This window comes from Macadamia integrifolia, chromosome 14, assembly GCF_013358625.1.
Source record: "Macadamia integrifolia cultivar HAES 741 chromosome 14, SCU_Mint_v3, whole genome shotgun sequence".
Taxonomy (NCBI): domain Eukaryota; kingdom Viridiplantae; phylum Streptophyta; class Magnoliopsida; order Proteales; family Proteaceae; genus Macadamia; species Macadamia integrifolia.
Window position 1 is genome coordinate 16,198,887 of NC_056570.1, and position 17,655 is coordinate 16,216,541.

Consider the following 17,655-nt stretch of genomic DNA (forward strand, 5'->3'; position numbering starts at 1 on the left):
TCAGAAATAGACTTGTTCCCCTGCTTCATGGAGAGGGCCTGCTGAAGGCACTGGTAGACCTTCACAGAGTCGCCTACCCTATCATATTTCTGGGAGACACTATCCCAAATATCCTTAGCAGTTTCCTTATTGATAATATGGAGAAAAGTAGCCAAGTCATAACAGTAGAGTTCGCAGTTTCCCATTTCTGGTTACCTAGATCTGCGACATTGGGAGCCTTGATAACCCCAGTAATATACCCTAGCTTCCCTCTAGTCCGAAGGGATAGCTTCACAAAATGTGACCAATCCAAATAGTTGGTATTATCCAACTTCACAAGAGAAATCTTAGTATTGGGATTATCAAAGACAATCGAACTAGGGTTAGTACTACTGAACCCACCCGATGTAGCTTCTATAGGTTCTGTGAGAACACACATGATGTAAGGATGCTCCTAAAAAAACACCAATGGGGATCCAAACCAAGGGGGAAACACAAGTCTAAATACCATCTTCTCAGGATCCAAACAAAAATTCCAGCAAGCTAGTAAACCATGAAATCTTGATGTAACATCAGTAAAACTCACTTCTAACCATGAATTTTCATCCCAATAGCATAATAAAACTTTATAGAGTCAAGTACATCCATCATAAGTAAGCAACCAAATCACATAGTGCTAGCCATTATAGATCAAACAACTCATAGAGACTGATAAATTGATACCTGGCAGCAAAGGGAGATGTGGTTGTGTTCAAACATCACACCAAATCACGAGGCAAGGTTTGGGGGGGTTTAAAGAGGACCCTAGGGCTTCTCCAAAGAACTTGATTCCAACTCCAACCGACCTCAGTCCAGGAAGGAACAAGAAGAAAAGGTCCAGATCTGGGTACTGTTCACAGAGTTATTGTAGCAATAGCAGAAAAAAGGAGTTGCAGACCTTGGGCTTCCCTCCTTTGCAATCAAGCTTTTAGGGGCTTAAAAGGGGGCCTAGGGAGACTCCAATGGACCAGGTCCCAGCTCCAACAAAGCCTTGATGAGGAAGAACAAGGGCTGGTTCAGAAATCTGGTTACTGTTCACGGGACAGCAGATCAGGTTGAGTCCTTCATGTAGGGAGCATGAATAGCTTCAATCTTCACCAGCAGTAGCTTCTGTACAGTGTATTTATTGATTCATCACTATGGCTTGTACAAAGTATTCCCTGCCCTATAGCTAGACAGCCTAGGTTACAAGATCCTTGATCGATTCTCAAACCCACAGCTCTGATGCCAAGTTGGAAATGAAAGAGATTGAGTTTAGAGATGAGAGGAAGGAAGTAGGAGAGATTGAGAGGAGAAAGAGAGTGAAGAGTGCAAATCGTGAGTGAGCTATTTGCTCTTTTCACCTATATTAGGTTCAAGATAATATCTTAGAGAAATTACATAATCCCCCATAGGGAGGTAAAAGGTAAAAGAAGGAAAACACAATTTAGGATGACTTAATATAATGACAGTTCCTAAGTACCCCTATTACATAAACTCTAACACGAAGAGACTGCACGCTGCCACGTCACCACTTTCGGCCACGTCACTTAAACTGGCCACATCATCATGCCATGTGGCCCAGATTTGCCAACAAGGTCAAACAGCAAACAACACAAAATACCCTCACACATCTGCCTCACACATTTAAGAAGCTATTCTGTCGCAAGATGTCAGGACAGTATGCTGACTATACTGTCTGTTTTTTTTTTTGGGTAGAGCTGACTAAACTGTCATCAGAACAGAAATTGAACAAAAATGTAAAATTAGTGGCTGTTGACAGAGTTATTAACTAGGAAAATCTGAAGGGACAGGTATACCTATAAAGGGTCGGCCTTTTAGGACTGAGTGAGTGTTCAAAACCTCAGTCAAATATGATGGTTAGATGCTAAGATATGAAAGTAAAATACTAAATAGCAACTCACATCCTGTAGTCACTTTCATCTATTAGGTCATGCTCAAATCAAAATTGAAGGAGGTCCAAAGGGATGGTGTTACACTGCCAGGGGGGGGGGACATGATCTGATGGTTGGATTTGTGATAGATAGGGCTGGAAGTCTTGCTGCAGAAACATCTCCAACACTAGACCGGCAAGTTGTATTGGGTCTTCAAAAACAAAGTTCTTCTTCAGATGGAGAAACACTAGAGCAGCCTTCTAATGATTAGTAGGATCAATAGTAGTAGACAAAGTGAGTTTCGGTATCTCTAAGATGATGGTATACTGGATAATACTAAAATAGAAAGCAGTGGAATAGATGGTGGAAGAAGCAGAACGGGATAGGGTCAGTCTCTCACAGAAACATGGTTGACAACACAAACTTACTAATTTCTCAAATCGTGTCTAGACACCAAAGACTCGTTAAACAATATACTTGCTGCCCTACAAGTTACAGAAGGAAAGAAGGCTTGCACATGGCAGTAAGGTCGTACTTCATGGAAATAGAAACTATAAAGCAAATAGCAAATAAAGGAAAAGGAAGAAAATAAAAATAATATACTGGTAGATTCTATTCTAGGATAACAATAAGGGAGGAAGTTAGGTATGCTGCCGGCTTTCCTGGAGCTAGTGGCTCAACCAATGGGAGGGATTACAGGGGCATAGGGGACTTTTCCAAGGGGAGGAGGAGAGAGAGATACAGATCTGGGTATACTGCCTTTTACCTAACAAAAATTAGCAACTAAAATCTTCTAAAGGTACTCCAAGCAATCAGCAACTATCCCAAGAACAGCCTTCACACTAGTTCTGAATGGGTCCCAATAAGCTGATAACATTTATCCAATTCTTCTCCAAGCCAGCTGGCTATGGGACCCACTAAATCTGTAAAATATCTCTTCTTATATACTGCTGTTCGATGGCTACTTAGATGCAGAATATGGACTCAAATATGGGCCCAATTAATATCAGAATATGGGCCTGTGCACCCCATGAACCAATGGGCTGCCTGGTGAAACTGGTTCATCTTCATAACTTTGATCTACATCAAATAGTGTTATTTGTTTTGTGTACTACCATCTTTAGTCCTCTCAGTAGTTCAATGCATCATAATGTTATACGAACTTCTATGGGAAAGAAGGGCAGTTATCTCTTTATCCCACCTCCTACTCATCCGAAAACAATCACTCTTTCTCCCAAGTGACTGCTTTATTCTGGTAAGAGTGTATTCTGTAGATTGTCATTTTATGTAGATTTTCTGTATTACAATGAAGATATCTTTAAGTAGCTCCTATGCTGAAATGTAGAAAAATGGGTAGAGGTTTGTTCTTTGGTTTCAAGCATTTCAAGGGTCCGTTGTATTTGATCGGAGTTCCTTTGCTGCTGTATCATTGGGTCAATTAACTAGATGCTCCCTGAAGATTATATTAATGCTTCAAGTTCTTATCCTTTATTAGGTTTGGCCATCTTTATATAATCATGATTTGTAATGGTTTTAGTAATCAAGCAAAAATTGGATTAAAAAATTAAATGGTTCCTGCAGAGAGGATAACCAAATCAATGACCTTTACTTTTCCCAAATAGGTAGTTGAATAGTGGTTTCTTTATTTCATTTTATGGGTAATTTCTTATTGTAATTTTTGGGCATGCATATTCATACTGCAATTCTATTGGATTTTGTTCTTGTTCATGATTGTAAAGAATAAGGAGATGGTAACATGTTAAAAGATGGTGAGAATCCTGATTTCTTTTCATGTTGTTCTATCACAACAGACCTATCTTCAATCTCTTGGTATCCGACTTGAGGAAATGAGGGTCAAAAGGCGTGATTCAGAACAGTGGATGCATCACCGTTTGCTTCCACAAGATCTCAGGGAGCGAGTCAGGCGGTATGATCAGTATAAGTGGTTGGAAACACGTGGAGTGGATGAAGAAAGCTTGGTTCTGAACCTGCCAAAGGATCTCAGGAGGGATATAAAACGGCATCTGTGTTTGGCTTTGGTGAGAAGGGTAAGTGCTTGTTTATCTTATCTGTTCTTCTTCTAGCCTTTTTGTTCCTTTGTGGGATGGGATGAGTTGGGGTTGGGGCATGATTTTTTGTATGGAGGCTCTCACCATGGAGATGTTAGTATGTTACCATATACCTCTAAATTGAACTTTCTTTTTTAAACCAACACAAATTTATCAGCAAAGGAAGAGATCTATGGAATTGTTTACTTTCAATATTTCCTCTTTTTAATTTCCATTAGCTTCACTGTACAGGTTCCTCTGTTTGACAATATGGATGAACGGTTGTTGGATGCCATTTGTGAGCGGCTGAAGCCTAGTTTGTACACTGAGAAAACTTACATTGTCCGGGAAGGAGATCCAGTGGATGAGATGCTTTTCATAATACGTGGTCGCCTGGAGAGTGTGACCACTGATGGTGGCAGAAGTGGATTTTTCAACCGTAGTCTACTGAAAGAAGGGGATTTCTGTGGAGAAGAACTCCTTACCTGGGCATTGGATCCGAAATCTGGTTCTAACCTCCCATCTTCCACCCGAACAGTTAAGGCTTTAACAGAGGTGGAGGCTTTTGCCCTGATAGCTGAGGAGTTGAAGTTTGTTGCTAGTCAGTTTAGGCGCCTCCACAGCAGACAGGTTCAGCACACATTCCGTTTCTACTCACAACAGTGGAGGACATGGGCTGCATGCTTTATCCAAGCTGCTTGGCGCCGTTATTCTAAGAGGAAGATAGCAGAGCTTCGGCGTCAAGAAGAATTAGAAGAAGATGAAGTAGAACAAGAAGGAGATGATTTTGGTGGAGATGATGATACTTCTTCGATTGGTTCATCCAGTTTTGGTGCAACCATCTTCGCATCCCGTTTTGCAGCGAATGCTCTTCGGGGAGTACATCGCCGTCGGAATTCCAAGAGTGCTATAGACTTGGTGAAACTACCAAAGCCTCCGGAGCCTGACTTTGATGCTGATGATGCAGAATGATTTATCATATTTGATTTTCTTATCTGTGAAAATTGTGGACACAGGCATATCATTTGTATCTATTCTCAAAGAGAGCAAAGAATAGCCTAGAATATACACACAAAATCATCGACTTGGAATTCAATTTGTACTTGAAGTTCCTTGGAAGCAATTGTAAGTTTTATAAGCCTGGGTTTGCTGGAGTTCATGGCTCTGCATTGTACTGTATACTAGTATCATCCATTAGTAGATGGATATCCACTTTTGTGAAAATCTCATCTTTGCTCCTAGGAGTGGAAGTAGAATTAGGAGTGCTCCCTCTTCCCTGGTGCCACAAACCTTGGTTAGAGGGCCCCAAGGATGAAAGCAGAGACTATTGTCTCAAGCTGGGAATGAAATCCCATTTGAAGTCAAATCCTATTAGCACCCAGCTATTTCACATCTTGCTTTAGTTTGCTCATGGTATTACTGTATTAAGGAAAAATATTTATAGATCTTCTTGGTTGGAAACTTGGAAAACAAACTTAAAGATGAAGTGCATGTGTTCAAACCTGTGGATTTTAATCTTTTTCCACTTCCAAAACAGACAAGGAAAATGAAATTTCTTTTGCTCCTCGTTTGAGATTTTAAATGTAACTGCAAGCATACGGATCAGTGTAGCTACGGGTCGAACTCAGGGAGAGCAGCCACTTTATTTTTTTTCTTTTAATAATACGAAAGTGAACCTATTAATGGTTGTGATCTAATTCTAACTACCGTCCTAAACATATGTATTTAAAATAACGTCCTAATCATTCGTCACTAAGAATTTAAAGACGCAAGCCACGCAATTAAAATTAAATAAATAAATAATTAAAAATAAACAACCCACGCAATTAAAAAAAAATAAAGGAAAAAAAATGCTGAAATAAAAATAAAGTAAAAGAAAGGGGATAAAGCTAGAGAGAGACTCACAAGTAGGTTTCTCTACTTAGCCCGAGGGATGCATCATAATATGAGCTTCCCTACTTGAACAGAGAGTCACTCTTACAAGGGTTACTCTACTTGGCTTAGGAAAAGGGAGACAGTTAAAATAAAAACAATAAATTGATGGTTCTATGGCTAGGAGGGGCAAAGCCAACACATATCCTAGCCATGAACCTTGGGGGAAAGGGATAGCAATAATGTAACGATTGAAATTAAAATCCTAAATTAAGAAAAAAAAAAAAACCAAGGAGTATCAGAAGAGGGATGAGAGAGGCGGAGAGAAGATTACTCGAATGAGCCTATTTACTTGAATCAATGCTTGAACTTGAAAGCTTGGGTGATTTGAGATACTACCAGTACTAAAATCCAGATCTGGAATAAACCAAATCTGAAATTTCTAGTACTAGAGAAAACAAATCTTGAAAAAAAAAAACTGAACTTGAAAAAAAAAGATGCTCCACGGCTCGTGATCTTGTCACCTAGATCTAAGCCTATAACTATAATTTTAAAAATTACAACTCAATTGCATAAATCATAAACATAAAAGGTTGAATAAGAATAAAAGAATGCTTGCATTAATTGACATAAAAAACTATTACAAAATTGATTAAAGCAAAAATAAAGAAGAACTAAAACTAAAGAGAGTGAGAGAGGGAGAGAGAGAAGAAAACTAAGCACAAACTAGAAAATAAACTAAGGGGAATAATATTAAATAGGAGGGGGAAGGAAGGGGCTTTTATAGGGCTTTTGTCTTGCCTCCTTCCTTCTACAAGTCTTCTTTAAGAAAAGAAAGAAAATTAAATTAAATTAAATCTTAGTAAAAATCCTCATTCTCTGAGATATTGTGAGAGGAAAGAGAGAATCTGTTTCCAAAATTGACAAATTCTATTCCTTCCTTGCAATATTAACCAATATCTTGCAATATTGATTAAATCAGAAAGTAATCTCTGCATAGCATCTTCAAGATCTTTTTTTTTTTTTGTAACAGGGTAATTTATTAAGAAGGGAAGAATATCCAAAAAGAAGAGAAAAAAGAAAATTACAGCTGACGCCATTAGCCCAACTTGCTGTCTCCACCTTCGGCATTGCCATCAGCAGAGAAAGCAAGCGAGCATCCTAGCCAAATCTAAATCTGTGCATATTTGCACCATCATTCACAAGCTCTGCTACAATGCGATTAGGAAATTCCACTGAAGTCTCGGACAGGCCAGATTTAGAGGCCTTTTTAGCTAAAAAATCTGCAATGGGGTTTGCTTCCCGAAAGCAGTGAGTTATTTTCCAAGAAATGGATTCCAAATAATGAAGGAAAGAAATCCATTTTTGGAGAGCAAACCAGGGGATCTGCCTTCGTTGAATCGCAGACACCACAGACGCCGAGTCTGATTCTATCCACACATGTGTCGCATTATGAGTCTGTGCCATTGCGATTCCTTCCAATACCGCTTCAAACTCAGCCTCGTATATCTTCTTAATACCCAGAAAAATACTAAAAGAATCACAAACCTGGCCTTCACTGTTTCGCATCACACCACCTGCTCCAGCTTTACCAGGATTGCCCAAGGAACTACCATCCACATTGATCTTTATCCAGCCAGGGGCCGGTCGACACCAGTGCACCTCAAGGGGTGGAGAAGAAACTGAGGGAGAAATCGATAAGCCCAGATTTCTGCAGCATAACACATCTGAAACTGCCTTAACCTGCCATGGCATAGAATCTAGCCTGTCTGATGGATTCAAAAATAAAATTAGCCTGTCTTGCCTTAGCCTCATGCCTTCTTTGATTTCTCTCCCACCATAGATGATAAGTAATTACAAGAAATCCCATCTTCCATGGCTTTTTAACGTTGAGGCCAGTAGCTCTTCTCTTCCACCATACAAGGAAGTTAGCAATCGACACTTGGTTTTTCCACTGAATCCCAAAACAATTAAAAACAATTTCCCATATAGAAATAGAGAATGGGCAATGGAGAAAAATATGATCAATATTTTCTTCGGCCATCCCACAGAGATAACAGCAAGAGGCCAAGTAGACACCTTTGCTTTTAATGATCTCGTCTGTAGGAAGCTTACAGTGAACCAGCTTCCATCCAAAAGTAGAATATCTAGGGGGTAAGTCCTTTTGCCAAATTAATGAGGCCCAGGGCACCTTAGGCGACTCCTTTCTGATGACCTCCCAAGCTGACGCCGTGGAAAAATTCCCCATAGGCGTTAAAGACCAAACACATACATCTTCCGTTTGCACACTGGGAATTTTAATCTTTTTTATTTGATTAAAAATCTGCTTAAGCAAAGGAGCATTTACCTCTGGAAGATGCCATTGTCCCTCTTTAATAAAATCTCCCACTGTAGCAGAAGTGATTAGAGAGTTGGAATTATATAAGTTGATCTCCTCCATTATAGATCTCTGTCCCCACCATTTATCCTTCCAAAAATTAGCAAGAAGACCATTACCAATAATCCATCTTTCCTTGTCGTCCACAAAACTCCACATTTTTTTAATTCCTGAGGCAATAGAGGAGGGACGACAGTCTTTAAGAGTTCTTCCATCTTTCTTGACAAACCTAGCTCTGAGAAAAGCAGCAGCAGTAGATTTCTCCTTTCTCATTCTCCAAACAAGCTTGCAAAGCATGGCCTTGTTAGAATCTCTAAGCCTTCTTATTCCCAGACCCCCTTCCTCCTTTGGCTTGCACAAGGTGTCCCACTTTACAGTGATTGACCTCACCGTGTCAATCTCCCCTGTCCAAATAAAATTCCTCATCCATCTCTCCATTAGAGAGATGAGGGATGTAGGCCACCAGTAAACTGAAAAACTATGGGTAGGCATTCCAGAGATAACAGTTTTAACCAGTTCCACCCTCCCCGCCATTGACAAGAGCTTGCCTTTCCAACCTGCCAGTCTACTCTTAATCTTGTCCATGATCGGAAACAAGGCCTCCTTCTTTATTCTTCCCTTGAAAATTTCTACTCCCAGATATTTGGTAGGGAAATTACACACCGGGATGCCCAGAATGTCAGAGATGCACTGCTTTCTGGCAAGAGGAATTTTCCCCAGGAAGAGTTTGCTTTTTTCTAAACTCATACATTGGCCTGAAAATTCCTGATATTTAAGCAAAAAATCCTTTAAATTCCTGACATACCTCATAGTGGCATTGGAGAAGATAAAAATATCATCTGCAAAGAGGATATGACTAGGGGGAGGGACGCCTCTTGGACCCTGAAGCGGCTTCAATTTATTCATGTGAATCAAGGACTTAATCCCTCTGGACAAAACCTCTTCCGCAATAATAAATAGTAAAGGAGAAATAGGTCCCCTTGTCTTAAGCCTCTCTCAACATGAAAGTACCCCTGCGGGCCTCCATTGACCATAATTGATATCTTAGTCGATATCAACATCTGATGCAGCCATGAAATCCATTTCTCAGAGAATCCAAACTTACGAAGCACGAGAAATAGGAAATGCCACGAAATAGTGTCATAAGCTTTTTTAATATCAATTTTAAGGCCAAGACCACCCCCTCTTGTAGAAGCAAACATCATATTAGCAAGCTCTGATGCGAGACTAATGTTCGAATGAATTAATTTCCCTTTTTGAAAAGCCCCTTGTTCTTCCGAAATCAGACGAGGAAGGAATTTTTCAAGTCTCAAAGCCATCACTTTTGATATGATCTTGCAAAAAAAATTCCCCATGCATAAGGGGCGGAATTTGTCCAGAGAGGAAGCACCTTCCACTTTAGGAATCAGCACCAAAAAATTATTGTTTATCCCTCTAGGCATATGACTAGAGCTAAAGAAATGGCGAGTTGCAGAACATACCTCCCTTTCAACAATATTCCAGCATCTCCTAAAAAAAGCTCCTGTAAATCCATCTGGTCCTGGAGAGCTGTCCGGGTCGAGCTCCCATATTGCCTTCTTTATCTCTTCATCACCCGGGATAGAATCCAAGAAAAAATTATCATTTTGTTGAAGAACCGTGGGAATGGAGTCAAGAAGGTCCACATGATCTATAGTAGGGGTGGCTTTGTGAAAATCCTCATAAAATTGCACAATGTACTCTCCCAGCTGTTCGCGACCTTCCACAATGGTCCCATCTTGTTTCTTGAGGCATCTAATGGTATTTCTAATTCTTCTCATTTTTGCAGACAAATGGAAGAATTTAGAATTCCTGTCCCCCTGCTTCATCCATCTGATCTTAGCCTTTTCCGCCCAAAGCTTTTCATGCAAATCCAAGGCTTTAATCAAAGAAGTTTTTGCATCTGCTTCCCTAGCAAAAGAGTGGTCATCTAACCCGTTGGCTTCAATGTCTAACTGCACCTGCTTTAATTTTTTTTTTGCATCTTCAAGAGCTCTATCAATGTGTGGAAAGGAGGTCTTAGCCCATATTTTCAAAACTTCTTTTAATTTTTTCAACTTGAGCATGAGGACGAAAATAGGATTCCCTGAAATCCACTCACTCCAAGATGAGTTAACCACAGTTTCAAAATCTGTATGGTCTATCCAAAATTTGTGAAACCGAAAAGGGGCATTAGGCGGTCTCTGAGACAGGGCTGAAGTGACCATAATAGGGGCGTGATCAGAGGCAATTCGATCAAGGACTGTTTGGGCACAATCCTGAAATCGAGATATCCATTCGTCATTACAGAAACTTCTATCCAACACTGCGCGAACATTACCTCTGCGGCGGTTGTTGGACCAAGTAAACTTCAGTCCAGAAGAAGGCACTTGAGCCATTACACAAGCATCAACCATGGCTCCAAATTCAGCTGCCGACCCCATACTGAAGTTGCCCGGCCCTCTCTTCTCATGAGATTGCAAGGTTGCATTAAAATCACCCATAATTACCCATGGAGTAGGGGACTGAGGAGAATCAGCCAACAACTTCATCCACAAAGTTCTTCTTTCAGCTCTAAAGCTACTTGCATGAACGAAAGATACTTGAGCCGTAATTGATTCCCATGTAATAGAAACCGAAATATGCTGCTCGGACTCAGCAATAATTGTAGGAATATTTAAATTCCTCTTCCAAACTACCCATAAATTTGGGGCCTTTCCGACCCGAGAATTATGAATAAAATTGCAACAGAAACCCAATCTATTAAAAAATAAATTAGGGAATTTAGTTACCTCGATCATTGGCTCCGCAATGCAAAGAATATCAGGATCCTTTTCTTTCACAAGAACACGTAAGGCGTTCTTACCAGAGGTCTTCTTCATACCCCTGATATTCCAGAATAGCAGCTTCATTATGTCACTTTTTGGTATAGGTCTGATGAGCCGACTTGGATGTCTGCTCCTTTTCTAGAACTTTGCCTTTCCTTGCTGCCGCCTCCTCTGCGCGTAAAGCATTATCAATAGCAGCAACCTCTGGATGTTGAACAAAAGCACGTCCTCCCTCCAGCTGGGTGGGAGGAAGTCCCTTTACAATATGCTCAGCCACCACCCCTTCCTCACCTCTACCGCCTCTACCACCTTTAGTTGATCCTCGACCAGCATGACCTCCATTGTAATTAATATTACGTCGAGGCCTTAAGTTCCAAGCTGCAAAAGGTTCCCCCAAATTGTTTCCAACCCTTGGATTAGCATCATCCTTTCGCTGCTCGCTTTCCACAGAGTCAGATTCCCCGTCGGATACCGTATTGAAATGGTCCGACCCATATTCACCCTCAGCCAATGGATTATCCACCATATTTGGCTCCAGATTCTCCCTGCAGTGATTATTGATAGAATTCGGTCCTCCCAAATTCTGTGAAAGTGTATTTCCATCATTAGAGATACAAATATGCTTGAAGATTTGAGACTTCTACAACTCTTCAAGATCTTGTGAGGTGGCAAGGAGAGAAAATAATCTTCAGGATTTTGTACGAGAGAGGATGTGGTACCAATGAGTGGGTCCTACCTTTGGACTGGTTCTTGATTCACTTTAAGCACTTTCTCTTGTAGACTTGGAAACTAAAAAAAATAAAAAATAAATAAAAGTAGTACTATCCAAAGTGGGGCAAAATATACACTTATATCACTAAGATTTCATACATTATTGTGCTCATCAAATTCCCTCATACTTGACTTTTGCTCGTCCTCGAGCAAGACAAATTAATAAAGAGATGAAAGAAAAAGCCTAACTCACTTTCGTAGGAATCACGGTTGCATTTAGCACGTGCAACAAGCCTTTAAACCCCTAAGTTATCCTAGTGGATGAGTTGTGTCTCGTGGGTGTTTGAAGTGAATATACACCCAAAATTCAAATTAACTTCAAAAATTACCATTTAAAGTTTCCAATAACTACAAAACACACACCCTCTTTCAATTAGAACACATTAACCGAGGAACCCCCACACTTAAACTTTATTACTTCATCTAGATTGAGGAACAATCACACATCTCAAATAGAGACGACCCTTATATCTTCTAAACACGACCAATCCTAAGGCAAACCACATTGTAAGGTAGGGACCATGAACTAGGATTTTGGAGCGTTAACCAATCATAAACAACAAGGCATAATGGTATCTTTTTTTTTGTTTTAGTAGAAAACTCATTCTACTCCACTACATTTGGCCTGAATAACATGGTGGAGCAAACATCAGAAACCCAAGTTACTAAGTAGCTTCGCTTTATGCATATGCCAACAAAGACAGTGATGCTAAGTTCTTTTCAGAAGTGTTCCTTCCTAAGAAATTCGATCAAAACACCCCGCTTCTTGAGGCGCAATATTCTATCTAGCTCCTAGAGATTCTATACTTACTTTCTACTTTTTGACCAATTTTCACTTTCTTTGCATATTCATATCATATATTTTTATACCATGCTAAGAATATGGTCTCAACTCCTAACCTAAGAACAAGGACACCAACTAACAAATGGTCCTACACCTTAAGACAAGTATCTCCAAATCATTTAAGCGAGGTCCCACTTCAAGACATAGATTCATTACCATCCTCCCAATAGGGATTATAGTACCAAGATGGGTTCTAGATCTCAATTTCCTTTTTTTTTATAGGGTGTGTATAAAGCACCGGAAAACTCTTAAAAGCAACCTCAAGTTCTAAATAGTCAAACCCTCCCCCATACTTAAATTGTGCAATGTCCTCAATGCAGAAAAAGAAAAAGAAAAAAATGATAAGACAATAGAACAAGAAGGACAAAGGAAAGGAAATTATCAAATGGAATCAAATATCATCATAAAGAAGCTCATGGAGAATCATGACCTCTGCATCATGTATTGAAGGAAACTCAAGAAATGGCTTCAAACGGTGCCCATTAACTTTGAAAATTTCCCGAGTGGATAGATTCATAACCTCTACGGCACTATGGGGGAATACTGTTTACACAAGGTAAGGACCTTCCCACCGAGAACGAAGTTTTTCTGGAAAGATATGCAATCTAGAATTGTACAACAAAACTTTATCACCAGGCATAAAAGATTTCCTAACAAGGTGTCTATCATGAAAAGCTTTAGTCTTTTCCTTAAAAATTTTTGCACTATCATAGGTATCATTTCGCAATTCCTCCAACTCAGATAGTTAGAGGTCTCTGTGAGCTCCTGTGGTAGACAAATCAAAATTAAATTTCTTAATCGCCCAAAAGGCACGATGTTCTAACTCAACAGGAAGGTGGCAAGCTTTCCCATATATCAAATGGTATGGGGATTGACCAAGTATGGTCTTGTAAGCAGTCCTACACGCTCACAAAGCATCCAACAGACGGTTAGACCAATCCTTTCAATTTGGGTTAATTGTCTTCTCTAGAATTTGCTTGATCTGTCTGTTGGACACTTCTACCTGCCCACTGGTTTGGGGCTAGTATGGGGTAGCCAACTTGTGGGTAATACCATACTTCTTCACTAAGGCCTCAAAAGGCTTATTACAAAAGTGTTTTCCCCTATCACTAATGATAGCTCTAGGGGTACCAAATCGGGAAAAAATATTTTTCCTTAAGAATTGAATGACCACCTTATGGTCATTGGTCTTACAAGCACGAGCCTCAATCCATTTGGACACATAGTCCACAGCCAACAAAATATATTCATATCCACATGACTTAGGAAAAGGGCCCATAAAATATATTCCCCAAACATCAAAAACCTCAACCACGAGGATTGGGTTGAGAGGCATCATGTTCCTTCTACTGATTTTTCCTAAAGACTGATAAGAAGGACAAGCCTTACAATAAGCAAAGGTGTCTTTGAAGAGACTTAGTCAATAAAATCCACATTGCAATACCTTAGCTGCAGTCTTAGTAGGCCCAAAATGGCCACCACAAGCATGATCATGGCAAAAGGAAAGAATAGAATGGTGCTCATGATCAGGGATACATCTCCGGATAATTTGGTCAGGGTAAGATTTAAAAAGGTAAGGATCATTCCAAAAGAAATACTTAACCTGTGAGTGAAAACGGTACTTCTCTTGGGAAGACTAATGATCCGGAGTCTTGTTTGTAATTAAAAAATTTACAATATTTGCAAACCAAGGTTCACTAGATGCTGCAAAGAATTGCTCATCTGAAAAATACTCGTTAACTAGAGTATTCACAGTCAAAGAATTGGGTAACCGGGACAAATGGTCTGCAACCAAATTTTCACTGCCTTTCTTATCCTTAATTTCTTAGTCAAATTCCTGTAAAAGCAAAACCCAACTGATAAGACGTGCTTTGGCATCCTTTTTCTAAATAAGGTATCTTATAGCTGTATAGTCAGTGTAAATAACTACATGAGAACCTATCAGATATGTACGAAACTTTTCTAATGCAAATACAACAGCTAAAAATTCTTTTTCAGTTGTGGTGTAGTTCAGTTGTGCATCATTGAGAGTTCTACTGGCATAATAGATAACACGAGGAAGTTTATCAACTCTCTGCCCTAAGACTGCCCCTATAGTAAAATCAGATGCATCACACATTAATTCAAAGGGCTCAGTCCATAAGGGAACTTGAATAATGGGGGTTGTAGTCAACACCTTCTTTAATTGCTCAAAGCACATGAGGCATTCACTAGAAAATTCAAAGGGTTGCTCTTTAGGCAAAAGATTGGTGAGAGGTCTAACCATGTGACTGAAGCTCTTGATGAACCGACGATAGAACCCTACATGACCTAAGAAGGAACGAACGTCCTTAACTGACTTGGGAAGTGGTAAATTAGAAATTAAGTCCACATTAGCTCTATCGACCTTGATCCCTTCTTTGGAAATGACATGACCCAACACTATGCCCTGTGTGACCATGAAATGACATTTCTCCCAATTGAGGACTAAATTAGTCGCTTTGCATCGTTTGAGTACTAAAGAAAGATGATGCAAAGAATTAGAAAATGAGGAGCCATGAATAGAAAAATCATCCATAAATACTTCTAAAAAATGCTCCACCATATCAGAGAAAATGCTCATCAAGCATCTTTGGAACATGGCAGGGGCATTACAAAGCCCAAAAGGCATACGCAGATAAGCAAAGGTTCCATAGGTGCATGTAAAGGTGGTCTTGTGTTGGTCATCTAAAGCAATGGAAATCTGGCTATAACCGAAATAACCATCAAGGAAACAATAATACTCATGTCTGGCTAACCGCTCTAACATTTGATCAATAAAAGGCAAAGGAAAATGGTCTTTCCAAGTTGCCGCATTTAACTTCCTGTAGTCAATGCACACACGCCATCCTGTTTGGACATGGGTAGGGATCAACTCATTTTAGTATTTTGGACTACTGTGACCCCTGACTTCTCTGGGACCACGTGCACTGGATTTGCCCACTCGCTATCAGAAATAGGGTTGATGATACCATGATCCAAGCACTTTAGGATCTCTTTCTTAATAGCTTCTTACATCATAGGATTAGCCATTCTTTGTGGTTCCCTAGAAGGTTTTGAATCCTCCATAAGGTGAATATGATGCTGAAAGATTGAGGAGCAAATTCCTATAATGTCTACCATGGTCCAACCTAAGGCTTCCTTGTTTTCTTTTAAAACTTTGATCAACTCTTCCTCTTGACTTGAAGTTAAATCTGAGGTGATAATAACTGGTAGAGTTTGATCTTCTCCTAAGAAGGCATACCTTAATTTAGAGGGAAATTCTTTCAAATCAAGCTTAGGGGGCTCAACAATTGAGGGTTTAGGAAGAGAATTTGATAGAGGACTAATGGGCTCCATGGGTGTATGAAGGCTCCAAACGTCAGAGAAGAAATTTTCAGTATCATCCTCTAATTCTTTTATACACTCTTGAAATTTTGAATCAAAGTCAATGTCAAAAGTTTTAACAATATCATCATAAAATTCTCAAGCATATTAACCTCTTCATCAATATCATCAGAAGAAAGTATGGGTTGCTTGCCCAACCTATACATGTTGAACTCCATAGTGTGGTTGTCAAAAGATATCCTTAGTAGACCATTCCGACAATTGATTAATTCATTGCTGGTAGCCAGAAATGGTCTTCCTAGAATGATAGGGATCTTATCCCTAGTGGTGAAGGGTTTGGTGTCCAAAACAATAAAATCGACTGGAAAAATAAATTCTCCTATCTTAAGTAGGACATCTTCAACCATCCCTTTCAGAATCTTGACAGAACGGTTGGCCAACTGGAGAGTTGTCCCTGTAACTTTCAAATCTCCTAATCCAAGTTGTTGNATCAGAAAAATTCTCAAGCATATTGACCTCTTCATCAATATCATCAGAAGAAATTATGGGTTGCTTGCCCAACCTATACATGTTGAACTCCATAGTGTGGTTGCCAAAAGATATCCTTAGTAGACCATTCTGGCAATTGATTAATGCATTGCTGGTAGCCAAAAATGGTCTTCCAAGAATGATAGGGATCTTATCCCTAGTGGTGAAGGGTTTGGTGTCCAAAACAATAAAATCTACTGGAAAAATAAATTCTCCTACCTTAAGTAGGACATCTTCGACCATCCCTTTCGGAATCTTGACAGAACGGTCGGCCAACTGGAGAGTGGTCCCTGTAGCTTTTAAATCTCTTAATCCAAGTTGTTGATAAACATGATAAGGTAGAGGGTTCACACTTGCACCAAGGTCAAGTAAGGCATGATCAATACGAGTGTTGCCAATGACACAAGAGATGGTGGGACACCCGGGATCCTTATACTTGGCTGCTATAGGTTGTGTGATCATTGAACTGATATTAGCTGCCAAGAACGCCTTTTTGAGGACACTTGTGGTACGCTTGTGAGTGCATAAGTCTTTGAGGACTTTGGCATAGGTTGGGATTTGAGTTATGACATCCAAAAGAGGAATGTTTACCTCTACCTTAAAATTTTTTTCCATTGAAGCTGTCTTCTTCTTATTCATCAAACGGTTAGGATAGGGGACGGGAGGAACATAAACACTATCAAAAGTTCTCTCATTAATAGAATCATTTTTTATGGCTTCTACCAAATCATCCTTAATCTCTTCAGGTCCATCTGGCTAACCTGGAATGGGAAGCACAGTAGTAGCCTCGATAGTTGGAGGGTCAACAGAAAGGTCAGATGGTGAAGAATGAGTGGTACCATTCCGTAGATACTCTTGGCCATTCCATAGGGCATATACCGCATTACACTGGTTAGAGGGCCCTCGGTGTTGACTCTGTACAACATTGAGCTGAGGAGCAGGTAGCCCTTGTGGAGTCAGCACCTGATGTCTAGGATTCGGCTCAGCTGACTAGGCAATTTTCCTTATTTCTTCTCATGCATGATTGTGACAAGTTGGGTGAGTTGTCTCTCCACATTATTGTGGCTTGTCATGAGAAGGGCCCTGCTTTTCTCTAGCTCACTAATTCTTGCCGCCTCTCCAGTGGATGTAAACCCCGGGGGTTGTTGATAAG

At 39.9% G+C, this 17,655-nt stretch overlaps 1 protein-coding gene across 1 annotated transcript in view; it reads left to right on the forward strand.

Annotated features, from left to right (window-relative positions):
- The window catches only part of LOC122062053 (probable cyclic nucleotide-gated ion channel 5), a 56,423-nt gene extending 51,259 nt beyond the window's left edge, over window positions 1-5,164 (forward strand). Inside the window, exons 7-8 of the mRNA XM_042625689.1 lie at window positions 3,704-3,940; window positions 4,193-5,164. Of these exons, the coding sequence (XP_042481623.1) occupies window positions 3,704-3,940; window positions 4,193-4,912 (957 nt within the window). The 3' untranslated portion in view covers window positions 4,913-5,164. The remainder of the gene's footprint in view (window positions 1-3,703; window positions 3,941-4,192) is intronic.
- Window positions 5,165-17,655: the final 12,491 nt, after the last annotated feature.